The 13,866-nt window shown below is 41.1% G+C and overlaps 1 protein-coding gene across 4 annotated transcripts in view; it reads right to left on the bottom strand.

The window, feature by feature from the left end:
• Positions 1–13,207, bottom strand: part of LOC122786177 (MAP7 domain-containing protein 1-like) — a 43,430-nt gene extending 30,223 nt beyond the window's left edge. For 2 of the 4 annotated variants that reach the window (XM_044052252.1, XM_044052253.1), the window contains exon 1: positions 12,807–13,207. In XM_044052252.1, the coding sequence (XP_043908187.1) occupies positions 12,807–12,873 (67 nt within the window). In that variant the 5' untranslated portion in view covers positions 12,874–13,207. The remainder of the gene's footprint in view (positions 1–12,806) is intronic. The other 2 variants (XM_044052254.1, XM_044052255.1) reach the window with 2 other exon arrangements.
• Positions 13,208–13,866: the final 659 nt, after the last annotated feature.

The raw sequence follows: 13,866 nt of genomic DNA, 5'->3' as shown, positions 1-13,866 counted from the left end.
GGAAAGGGTGAAGTGAAGGGTGTTCAGCTGCAACATACAACTTCAACAATAACTTTTACACGCTGTACCTTGAAGTTATCATGTAGAATCATACTTTAGAACTAAAGACGGGTCAAACTCCACTCAAGCGAGTTACAGCTAACTACAGAAGACGACTACGACCTTGACGACTGAGAACCTTCACAGACACAAACTTTAACACATTTACAAATGCAGCCTTCACTATGAGACTTCCTGCAACAACAGCGAAAAGTCACACGGCATTTCAGAAAAACACGCTCGGTGTCAAGTCAGTAAGTGCTTAAGTGCACTAATGTGACAGACTCCATTTAACACAGAAACATAAACTCAACACGATGTTCACCCATCGTTCCCTCACTCAACTGTCCGCTCTCATCTCAGGTTTCTGTGCCACTGTCGCAGACTCGGACGCGCTTTATAAATAGCGATGCGCGCCATATTGAGACTGTCCACCATAAAAGGGGCTGGCCTCTGTCGAGGCACCTCGGGGACAGCAGCATGTGGGGCACTAGACTGACGGCACACACAACCAGGGCAACAACCTCTATTTTGTTTTGTATGTGGGAAACATTTGCTGCTGAGTTTCAATTCCATCTGGCACGGACAGTGTATTCACCAATTACAGGGAAAAAAGTGGGTGGAGCTTCCATATTAGCGATGGTGACCTGCCAAACTGAGGCCACACATTTATACATCTGAAATTCACCAATGACGGTCTGACAGCTTGTGACAAATGAGGAAACACAGGTGTTTTGATTGGGATAGTGTTTCAGGGACTAAAGCACGACATTTCCCAGAATTCCCTTTTAAAATGCTCCTGACAATATGGCAGGAAAAGTAAAAATTAAAGCCCACAAATGTTAGACACATTTTTGTGCAAGGCTTGGGATGTATTATCCCTTTAGATGTCCAGTATGTAAGAATTAGTGACATCTAATGGTGAGATAGCAGATCGGACTCCTTTGTGCACTCCTCCCTTTCCCAGGATAATAAGGAAATGAATTAATCTTTGTTTGTTTAGCAGGCTTTTGATTAAAAATTGACATGCAACAATTTCTGTGCTGTGCGGATCCTACGCAGACAAATCCAAATTCCACCCTATGTCAGCTGGGATTGGCTCCAGCCCCACCCCCCCATGACCTCATTAGTATTATATATATATATATATATGTATATATATAAATATATATATATATATATATATATATATATATATATATACATATATATATATATATATACATATATATATATGTATATATATATATATATATACAATTCAATTTCAATTTCTACCAACAAACCCACCTACATTTTACAGATTGTACCTTTAAATAACATCTATATAAGTTGGCCAGACACAAGTAATTACAGTCTCTCACACACACACACACACACACACACACAGCAGGCTACTGTTCAACACTCCTGCATCTCATTCATCTTGCTGGATTAAGCCTGTGAGATTCACAGCCACAAGCGAGGCGGCAAGAATAAAGGCTACGGATGTGCCACAGCTGTGGGATGAGGAGGCTGCAGTTTGCGTTAGATTTAGGAACAGAAGGACATAGAAGGAACTACGTCAAACAACAGTAAAACCCTGTCATACGTTCATTATTATTATGCGTCTACGATACGTTTGCTTTACAATATCATACACAAAGTTACTTGCCTAGTAGTTTAAGTGTAAACAAAGCTTTACAGTCAATACCCTGTGCTTTAAGTGTCACATGAACAGATTTGCAATCACACAACCTCAATAACTATTTGTCTCATGACATCAAAACATGGAGATTATTCCAATGCAGTTTATCGAAATTAACTGAGCCTGTGGTTTCCAGTATGAAAAAGACACAAACGGCAGTTAAACAATAGGACAGTGACATTTAATATTTGTGTAGCTCCTATACAGCTACTTGAGATGTATTCATAATATACAATGCAGAAAGAATATATTGTCAAATTAGAGATGTAACATTGCAGGAATGCAGAGCCTCATGTGAAGCAGGTCACACTATTGTTTAAAGTAATGTATGTGTGTGTGTGTTTGTGTGTGTGCGTTACGAGTGGGACATGTTGGATCTGGGTCAAGCCAACCTCAGGAATCCCTGGCATTCACGTTCCCCCCGCGTACATGTTTATACAGTACATCAAATGTGTGTATGTTGAATGCATGTGTCCCTGCTTGAGCGTCGGAGGCAGACGACAAGATCCTCCAAAATCAAAGGGAAGAGATTAAAACCTGTTTTTGTAGGATAAAATGTCATTGTTGTTTTGATTTCTTTTAAAGGTTACTGCAGAAACTTGCAACATTACACATTAAACCTGATAGGATAGATACAGTATGTACAGTATGTAGGTAAATACATAAGATAGAATTTATATAAAAAAAAAACAAATAAACAGACCAACAAACAATCTGCATCATAGACCGGAGATCCTGAGTCACCAGCAGAGCAGGGCTATGCACCATGAGCTAATATTTGTCGGAATTTAGGTCTGCAGCAACAGCAACACTAAGCCAAAACTCCTGCACACACCACCATCACTTCCACTGTGGACATTTAAAAAAAAGCGGAAATACCCTTGGGCAACAAGCATCCGCACTCCAGGGAATACCAGAGGAAGAACATTCCTGAGAGCAACAACAGCCAAAACGCACGCCTCTGGTTTGGGCATGTGTGAAATTTTAATGACATTTTTTCCCGCCTCAGTATTGGTAAAGAAGTGATTTCAAATCAGCCCAATGTCGACGACACAAACTGCCACAGAAGTCACAGAAAAACTTCCGGCTTCGCAAACAAACGCCACACAAACCTTTGAACCCCCCCCCCCAAGTTTGTGGCGGTGCAGGTCACCAGACCAACAGCTGTGTTTAGAATGAGCTGCAGGCTGCAGCAACAGCAACAAGCAAAGGTACTAATCACTGCCACAGAGGGAGAAAACGCCGTCTGTGATGAAAGAAGAGGAGCCTTTGTTTTAAAGCTTGATTTTAATTACAGACCCCTCAGGTCTGACCCTCTGCTGAATCACAAGGTGTTTTTTCTTCTTTTTCCTGGATTGTGCGACTATGACAAGACGTGAACCCGACCTTTCGCTGAGTCACTCTTATACCAGTCAGATTTTCCAATTTCACACGGCTCATTTAGATGAAGTGTATAAATCTGTCGCTGAAGCTCTGAGTAACGTTTGAAACAATGGGCCTTTGATTTCACACAGAGGTAAATAAGAAGAAGGCATCTGTGGTTTTTAATCACTGCTGAGGACTGAGACTGTTCATTAGGTTTCAAGCTAATCTGTTTTTACGTTTAATGTGAAATTTAAATTCGAGCGGGAGGAGCCGACAGGATGCTACTGCTCTGTGAACCTGTGAGGTCTCCAGATGAGAAGTGGGTTACCCAGTCACAAAGACATTCAACAGAGCCAAGCATAAATCATACATGGATTATCTATTATTCACATTTTCCTTCTTCTCTAACTCCGCCGCTCAGTGTTGGCTCTAAAATAATAAGGTCAAAGGTAACGCAGTGAGAACGGAAAGAGAAGATTTTTAGAGCATCCCAGAAAAGCTTCTCTGTTGTGACCGAGACTGGATTTGAGGAGTTTTACTTCCTCAGCCTGTGACCTCATCCTCCACAACAGGGCAAAACACATGATGTAAATACAGTTAACACAAGCTATGTTTCTATTCAGGCTGAATACGACAGAGAGAAGGGAATGAAAGTGTTGAGCTGGCATTTATATCTGCTGACTGAGAGACACAAGAAGTGAAAGGGTAAACATGTGCATGTCAACTAGCTCCACTAGTCACCACATAACAACTCACAGTTACAAAAGTTTTTGGATAATCTGCATTTGGGTTTTACTACTTTTATTCGACTATTGACTTTTATTTCTTTTGATTGATACTTGATTTTAATCCTTGTACTTTTTCTTAATAATAAAGTTGTTTTTAATCAGTTAAGTATTTTTAAAGGCAAATGGTCTGTATTTAACACATTCATTTTGTCATTCACTCACACATTCATTCACATTCATGCATCTATGTGCAGCACATTTCTACACAGCTTCTGGCACAGCCGTCAGGAGCAACATGAGGTTAAGTGCCTTGCCCAAGGACACTATTGGCATTGGTGGAGCCGGGAATCAAACTCACACCACCACTACCACCACACGTTTCTGATGTCAGCTTCTCATTTCCTTAATGCCTAAACGGTTGAATAATAGATATTGAAAGTGGAAGCTATTTTGGAAAAAAGCCCACTCATCCATCCATCCATTTTCTACCACTTTATCATCCACATGAGGGTCGCAGGGGGCGCTGTGCCAATCTCAGCTGACATAGAGCATTAGGCCGGGTCACACCCTGGACAGGTCACCAGTCCATCACAGGGACACACATAGAGACAAACAACCATTCACTCATGGGTCAATTCAGTGTCCAAATTACATAATCCCCATATTGCATGTTTTTGGACCGCAGGAGGAAACTGGAGAACCCAGAGAAAACCCACACACCCACACACACACACACACACAAGGGAGAACATGCAAACTCCATGCAGAAAGACCCTAATTCTACAGCCATAAAATCAAAATAATTATTATGATTATCATGATGGTCATAAGAGGGTTAACCCTGGTCTTATTTCTGCCCTCGTCTGAAGCTTTTTTTGGCAAAGGAGTGAGCACACTTTAGAAACTGGAAGCTTTGTAAAAATCCTTCTGCTACTAATGAGCAGCTCGTTGCATGCTGTGTCCATTTAAGGGGAAGTCATGATCACGACAGGAACTTCTTTGAGAAAAATGTAGGTTTACAAGTCATGAATATGACAGGGGAGTCTTCAGATGAACTCCTCCAGTGAACTCAGTAAACAACAAACACTTAAGCATATTTTCATCCAGGGTCTAGAATTTCTGAAATCAGAAGTGTGAAGTCACTGTCTGCAGAATATGCAGAATGCTTCATATTGGATCTTTAACAGTGACGAGCAGGACAAAAAATTGACAAAAGTAAAACTGTGGCACTAGTAGAATAATAAAATGGTAAAAGAAGCGGTGGGTCTTTAAATGTGACTTATTGTTCCATAGTGGGGGCAGATTTAATTTGAATGGGTAAATCCTCCTATAGCAGCTACAAAACAAGGCTTGATCAAAGTTTCTAAATCAGCAGAATACTTAAAAGTACAGTCCACCACAACATTATCCAATCACGAGCCAGAACTAAAAAAGAAGGGCAAGTGTTTGTCAGTTCATAAATGTCCCCGTCAAACATGTTCATAAAAGGAATTATTGAGTACGGAGAGGAAGTGAACAGGAAGTTAACCAAACGATGACATCACTGACAGCAGCTTTAATATGATTTGTCTCAATAAAAGTGGAGCTAATGTTCGGAAACACTGAACTACTCCGAGTTCCACTGCCGCTGTTTATTTGTCTCCCTGCAGACCATCAGCTTCCCTCACCATACGCTGAATTAAAGAGTAGGAGAAACCAAGTACAAATTATACTCCGTCTTTTCCTTTATTTAACCTTGTTTTGACACAGAAATCTGTTCTTTAAGAGAGCCAAAGTTACTTGCTGAGGCGACCGAATGGTCTTTGTTTGTGATGGAAACGTGTGAATCAACACACAGGGCACACAGACTCCAGCTGCTCCTTTGGACTCATTAACTAGGACATAACTGTATCTGTCTGACTAATGTTGACCTGGCAGCACGATGAGGTGTGATGATGGACTAAGTTTAATCTCGGCTCAGGTCTGGTTTCAGTGCGACCGGGCGTCGTCATACATGACACTGTAGAAGCAAACGGTTATTATACTTCTTTATGATCTGTCTGTGATCAGTGACACAGAGCGGATGTGATTTCAAAGTAAATACAAAGTAAATTGGCAACTGTTTCTCAAGTCATCAGTTCTTATTTGAGCAAAAATGCTGAAAATGTAACTGCGAAAATGTGTCAGCTTCCATATTTTCCAATGATTTTGGTTATATGTGCTGAATAAGTTAACCTGGGATCTGTTAGGGAAACAATAAACAACAAAGTATTTATTCATTATCAAAAATAAGTGTGAGATGTAGCCTTCAATTTACATCACATAATGCTCAAACAAAAACATGAACATATTTTACATGAAAACCGTGAATTGTTTTCAAACAAAATGCCAAATCAACCTCATCCTAGATAGTAGATATTTTATCAACTGCACAAAACAAGAGCTGAGTATTTCAGTTCATCAGTCTTGCTGTTATGCAGCCCAATCTGACATTTCATTTGACTCAACATCCTGATCTTTAAAGGCAAAATTATAACATGGATGAATGCATCCATGCCTTTGTTTCATAAATGAAAGTCTACAGTGGATTCAGCACCTTCCTTCACCTCAGTCTACAGAGTTCTCCACCTTCGGTCCAAGAGAGGATGCTTTAAAAGGATCATTTCGGGGAAAAAAAGAACACAATGACGTCAACTGACTGGTCCAGCCGAAGACGCTGCATCTTTACCCGACTAATGCTGCCGTTTAAAAAGCATTTACAGTTTGGAAAAGACAGAAAAAACGGCAAAATATCATCGTTTTTCTGATGTTGAATGAAGAATGAAGATGAGCGATGTTTGTCTGTGTTGTTCTGCACGTCAGCTGCAAACATGCACCATCATCTCTGCTCTAATATTAGAGTGTGTGTCCTGTGACTGAGATGTTGTGAAGTGAGTGACAAGTGTGTGTGTGTGTGTTTCTGCTTGTATTGTGGCATAAACACTGACCTTGTCAGGACCATGTAGTCCTCATGGAGACCAATGTGTGTGTTCCTGGTATTCCTTATGTTGTGGGGACCTAAATCTTAGCCCCATAATGCAAATGACTACATTTTAAGGTGAAGACATGTTTTACACTTCAGCTGAGGTTAGGGTTAGGTTAAAGTTAGGCTCAGGATTGGGATTAGGATTAGTCCAGAAGTAATTATTGTTTTGAGTAAATCTCCAGGAAAGTCAATGCAATGTCCTCTGAAGTCATGAAAACCAGTGTGTGTGTGTGTGTGCGTGTGTGTGTGTGTGCTCATGCCCACCCACACACACACATACTCTTCAAAGCAGCAAAGCGAGGGTGTGCATCTGTTAGCGATTCCCCTGAGGTTCTAGAAACATATCAGCTAAAACATCCAGGACGTGTTGCAAAGCATCATGGGTAAGAAAGGACAAGCTCCAGTTAAACAAATATGTTTTGTTGTCGAGAGTTGTTTCCCAAAATAATGAGACACGTTCTCCTAGAAACCTAAAGAGTAATCAGGCCTCGTCTGAGGGAAATTCAGCTGCATTAATATTGATGAATTCAACTTCAAATTAAGAGTCCATGTCTCTGGGTTTACTGGAAATGCCACGAGGACGCGATCAATACATTTCAGGTCTAATATTCAATGCGCAATTAAAGGGCAGCACTGAGGTTGATGGTTCAATTCCCCAGGGCGTTAGAGCAAATGTTTCTGTTTAGTTTTCTGTTATTAAAGTAATACATTCATTGATTCCATTGGGCTTGAATGCACAGTAAATACATGCCTCCATTATTTTTTTTTTTTTTTTTTAATTAAGAAACAAGATAAAAGTATATTTATTTACATTTACTAGACGTTTTCATCGAAACTGACTTAAAGCAGGGGTAAGAAACACTCGTGATTCTCAGGACTCTGTTTTTGACGTCCCTGACAGCTGTGTGAACGCGTCTCTTTGGTGAGAGACATCATCTGTCGCGAACGAAAGATGTGGCTGTACTACATCTGCCCAAATCACCAAATAACACATACAATAGATTTAGACATCCTGACTGAAGAAAGTGTCGAATCATAGAAGGTGATCATGTGACTGCTTCATTCCTCCTCCCTACATTAGCTCTAAAACAGTCACAGATGTGTAGAGAGATGAAGGAGTTGCTAAAATATGCTGTGACACTTCGCTTTATGACCAAACGCTGCCTCACACGGCTCCCTAACAGGATTATTCTGTGAACAGGATTATCAATATGACTGGTTTAATTTCCTTTTTTTGAATGGAAGGGAAACATGACTAATCTGTGGATAAGCTCACAGGAAGCTACATCCTTCTCCTCCTCCTCCTTCGTGTGCAGCAGCAGCAGAATGGAGCATTTCCTCTGCGCGAGCGGTCGGCGTCGTGGCTGATCTATGGGCTCTGGACACGGGGATTGCTAACGTGGAGAGGAGAGCACTGTGCTTTGCTCCTCCTCCTCCTCCTCCTCCCTCCTCCTCCTCCTCCTCCTCCTTCCTCCTCCTCCTCCTCCTTCTTCTTCTTCTTCCACTCTCCACAAAATACAATGTCTGAACCTGGATTCAGCGTCCACTCCCTCAGAGTTCCCAGCTGATCCCGTCCCCTCCCATCCTTCCCACCACCGTTTACAAGCACTCGAGCCCCCGGGACACAAATGAGACACAGTTGGCGCAGATCTGTGAGAACTTGAGCCCCGACAGACAGCAGGAGATGAGACAAGCTTTGTCTTAGGGATTTCTGAGCTTTCCTTCATAATACACAATAACAGCAGATCTGTGTCAGTATTTCAAGTGATATCAAATGCAAAAAATATGTTGCTAATCGAGAGAAATCACCACTAGCATCTTCTCAAACTATGGACTTCATTTTTCTAATGTGCAGCCAAGCAGAATGCATTGTAAAGCAAAAGAAAATCATGTGCAACAACTTTTTTTTTGGGTTAGGGTTTTGCAAATCCCAAAACTTCTTCTATAAATGACGAAAGAAGCATTGTCGTTGGTCCGTCTCACCCTCACTGTAAAGCCGGAAGGAAGGAGACAAACTGAGTTGGACCAGGAGACACCTGGACTTTGAGAACAGGTGAGTTTGTTCGTAACTTTTCCGTAATAGTAATAACACTTACGTTATATTTGAACTGTCACGAGTCCAATGTGTTTCAACAACAAATCCTTGATTTTTAAGAGGTAAACAACAGTTAGCTTCTCATTTAAGACGATGATCAAGGATTTTGTTTAACAATGGATTGTAATTTCTACTAAAATCACACTGGTAACATTCTCTCTCTCTCTCTCATATAACAATAAGACGTTTTAAGTTACGCTTGAAGGATATGAACGTATAAGAATGAGGCTTAAACTAACAGACACAGAAACAGATGCATATGTTGCCAGATGTCTAGTTGTACAGGCCTTTAGCATAAAACTGCTTTCAGACTAGTTCATTTTCCTGAAATTGTCTATATGAGACAAAGAAAATGTCACCCTGGACATTTCCCAGAACTTCTGCTGCCAGCTCAAGAGTCACATTTCCAGAAAATATCCAACTGAGCCCAATCCGGCAGGAAAATTGACACCGCAACAATGGAAGCTCACGAAATCTATGTGTTAGAAAACAGACTCTCTGTATGTGAAAGAATAAGTTAACTCTTTGTCCTGAACCAATTTCACAGCCATTCTTCGCAATTTATGTCTGGAAATGGCTTAAATGGTTTCAAAAATTGGATTATTACTGGGTTACCTGCAGCATTGCTTAACATGACTGCATGTCTAACTCAATAATAGTGAAAAAGAATAATAACCAAGTGACTGAGCTCCGTTTGTACGCTGCAAACCTCAGACCAATGCTGCTTTTTGTGTCAGAGTTTAATGATGGAGGCTGACTAATGGAGAGGGGAAAGGTTTGTGGGCCAAAATCTACAGCAGTTCCAGGCCGGCTGTGACGCTGACTGTGTTCCAAGAACGTAACGTCAGCACGACCCGGGGGAAGCTCGCGAGGCCGAGGGGAGTCCACGTCTCATGATGACTTCCACAGAGGAGCATTTGACTCAAAACTCTGACTGAGTTAGTGCAGTGACTCTGCAGAAATGAAGGGCAACAACAGGATTTCGAGTGCGGAGAGAAATGCTGAGGTTTCTTCTGCCTGCTGCACACAGAAATATCTATTGTCTCGGGGAAGGGAAGCCGGTGCCACTCCTATTGTGAGCCGCAAAACAGAGAGTCTTTGAACGTGTCGAGTCTTGGAGAGGCTTGGTTTAACTCCAACAGACAGAAAAGAGGCCGCGAGCTGTGTTTGCCTGCAAATAACTTAAAAAGAAAAACTCCTCCAGCTTTGGTCTTTTGTGTCGACTCAGAAACAACCAGCAGGCACAAAAACAGCCTCTGATGAAGTGGCGTCATGTCGCTGTGTGACTGGTTTCAGGGGCTGTGAGGGATGACAGGAGGGATGAGGTCAGGAGGGAGAAGTGTGTGTGTGTGTGTGCAGTAGAGACAAATCTAAAGTTCTGGTTGCCTCAGACCTAATAAATCAATTTCCGTGCGGCATGACGATCACCTCTCACAGCGTCGCTCGGCTTCACTGTCGTCGTTTTCCTTTTCTTTTTCAGACAAAGCGCTCAGAAAGGAGTCACGGAGGAGGAATGTTTCTGTTTATCTAACGCCCCGGCCTTTTTCGGCGTTGAGCATTCCTGTCACATGTTGATCAAGCCTCTCTGCTGAAGGCTTGCAACCCAAAAAAACATGCCTTGTTGTTTCATCCCGGATCATGTATTCATGTTTTTGTTTGCCCCAGAACAAAGCTATACCTTGTTAAGCTTTTCAATGAGCGAACTATGACAGCGAGGTCTCCTGATTAAGCTGCACAGTCGACAACCGTGACTGAAAAACACGTCCAGGAGGTTTCCTTCCACTGGGAAACGGCTAAAACATTACATGTTATCGCAGTGAAAAACCATTTTATGAGGACACATTTACCTTTACGCGATGAAAAAAGTCTCTGCTACCTTTAGCCAAGCTCACGCTTGTCATGAGGTCACACGAGACGACTGACCGAGAGGAACACGCGTTTAGTGTGTCCAGTTTAGTGTGTACGTTCAGTCACACAGATACAGACAAATAAATATGTTGTAGTGTTCCATCTTTGTTATTATTTATCCGTTCTGGTTTTGCACCCACCACCTTTTGCGTTTCAAGGAAGTTTTGGAGCCCAAGACATAAAAGCCTTGGCAGGGGCTTCATGAAACGAGACCAAACACCTATTTCACCCCAAAAATTGAAAGCAACAGCCCTTTAAATGTGCTGTTCAACCATCAATACTGAACTATTGACACAGCACATGATCAAGTAAACAGAAGTAGCCTAGTGTTGCTAGTATTTAAATTAAAGTGGGCTATCATGCACTGACATTTTTATGGACTGAACCCACATTCCAGAATCCAGAATCCAGAATCTGAACGAGTCCAGAGTGGCTTTTGTGGATGGAATTTTGCAGCCACACTTTTAGCCACAACTTTAAGCTGAAAGCATCTTAAGATGCTCAGCAGTTTTCTGTTTTCAGGGCCCCCCTCTCAACTTGGGGCAATTGCCTGCTATCCAAACCTGCAAGTAAATCCATCTGAAAACCATGTTAGATGAACTAGATTATATCTTATAGACCAAATGACTAATCCATAGATAGATGTATCTTGGTTTGCAGCCCTGCATGTTTGGGGCCCTTGTAGACTCATTATCCCTCATCCTGATTCATTTTTTGGGATGGTAAACTTCAGCGTCTTCCCCTGCAGGAGACCGAAAGGGAGCCATTTTATTCCTTTATCTGTGTTCTCTGCTTCTTGCACGTGCCAGCATTCATCGTATAGACACCCACACATACAGCGAGAGAACATCATGGCAGGAATGAAAAGCTGCTGCGGAGACGTTTCTCCTTCCTTCCTTCCTTCCTTCCTTACATCCTCGTCCCTCTCCACTTCATTTAGAAATGGGGGGAGGGGGTGCTGCCGAACAGAAAGTCACCTTCTGCCGTTCACACACAGGTCAGTGGGAGACGTCCGATAAATATGATGTGTGGGATGTAAAGCTAATTAAAAGGGGTCTTTGAATTATTAATGACTTTGCCCTTGAGCTAACAAGATACAGCAATTTCATAAAAACCCTTCCTAAACCGGTACAGGGACTACTTTCACTAAGATATTCTATTATAATAGAGAAATCATAACCACTATATATATATATATATATAATTATATATATATATATATATATATATACACATACATATATATTTGTTTGTAGGATTTAGAGACAAAACCCATATGAATGTCAACATCCATCAGATTTGCATTGAAATTTGACATTAGGTAAATATTAGTATAACAGGAAATGGGAATTGCTGATAATAGTTTCCCTTTTACATATACGTGTGTGTGTGTGTTATAAGGATTTCAGTGAATTTAAAAAAGTTCTCTTGGTTCTTGGATGTGAAAAGATCTCTTCTGCAGCAGCAGCAGCAAACAGTATCTGCTCAGCTTAAGTGCTCTTGAGCAATAAACTGATTGCAGGTTTAAACCTGCAAGGCATGTTGTTAGAGCTGCACCGGCTCTACATGTTTTATTCATTTATTTATTTATTTTCCTCCTCCACTGATGTGTTTGGTAATGAAGACCACTACAGATCCAGTGCAGCATTTCCAGGATCTCTGCTGGTTCAGGACCAGTCTGTGCAGACAGACAGACAGACAGGCAGACAGACAGCCTGCTGCTTGGTGTGGAGGAATTACAGATTTAAAAAAAAAAACCTGTTTTGACAATTTCCCTCAGAGATCTGATTCAGATTACAGCAGATGCTCTTAATCCAAAACATTCCAAGCATTTCACTGCTCATGATGATGCTTTTCGTCAACAAAAACATACTATTATGTTGGTTATGATTGGTATAAAAAACAAAGGGTTAAAAACGACCACCATATGATTACTTTAATTCTATTGTTTTTATTTATATGAACCAGTTGTATACTCACATTTGTCTGTTAGTGTCAGCTTCTCCTCCAGTCTATTTCCAAGCTCTGTATAATCCATTGTGTCCATTCAGGCGGATCTCAGTCCTTTTCCAGTTGCTGTCATTCCTCAGAGAGACGCTCAAGTACAGGAGATGAAACTCCCGGTACAGATCGACCAAACACGCCCTTTGTAAATCCAACCCAGAGGAGAAAAGTCACCCCAAAAAAAACAAAATCAGTGTGGGTATAAACCCGGGCTCCGACAGGAAACACAGAGTGGGGATGTTTGATATGTTGAAATACAGTGAAGTGATGTCACCGAAGCAGAAAAACCAGAGACTCGGTCCAATCCAGAGGGTCCACAGGTCTTCAGTGGAAAACTGTACAGTGGCAGAATAAAAAAAAACGCCTCAGCCGCTGAGACTCAGTGAGTTCTGCCTGCCACAGTCAAGTTACACAGTACAGGAGCACACACGTTTCCGGTTAGTGGTTTCAAAATATACTTTAAAAAAAGTAACTGTATTTCCTTTTAGTACTTTTTACTGTTTCATTCTGCTCCGTTTCTCTTATTCGTTAAACCATACAGAATGGACGATTAAAGCTTATCTTGCTTACTTGTGTACTTTATTGCACATTCAGCCTTCACAGTACATTCAGCTCTAGCCAGCCTCATTCCTTCACTCTAGGTGTCACACTCTAAAACGCTCCCCGGAACAACATCAACTAGGAACAACAATTCTTTTGTTACATTTACCACTAAGTACTGTTATTTTAACTACTTATCTTCGTAATGTCTCTTCTTGTCGTACCATTGCCTCATGTCACGTTTTCAATTTGTCATGAGTAACAGAACAAAACCTATTTAAATACATTTTATGGGGTAGTTTAGTTGTTCTTTTCATTAAGATAAGATAAGATAGTCCTTTATTTGTCCCGCAGTGGGGCAATTTACATTGTTACAGCAGCAAAGACAGTAAAGTTAAAGATAATAGATAATAAACATGCACTACCAAAATAAATTACATTATAAAAAATATTAACTCTTAGTCTATAAAAAATTACATTGAAACTGACATTTTTA

Source organism: Solea senegalensis, linkage group LG20, assembly GCF_019176455.1.
Source record: "Solea senegalensis isolate Sse05_10M linkage group LG20, IFAPA_SoseM_1, whole genome shotgun sequence".
NCBI lineage: Eukaryota > Metazoa > Chordata > Actinopteri > Pleuronectiformes > Soleidae > Solea > Solea senegalensis.
The sequence above is the reverse complement of the archived record's forward strand: the minus strand, read 5'-3'. Positions and strand labels throughout refer to the sequence as shown.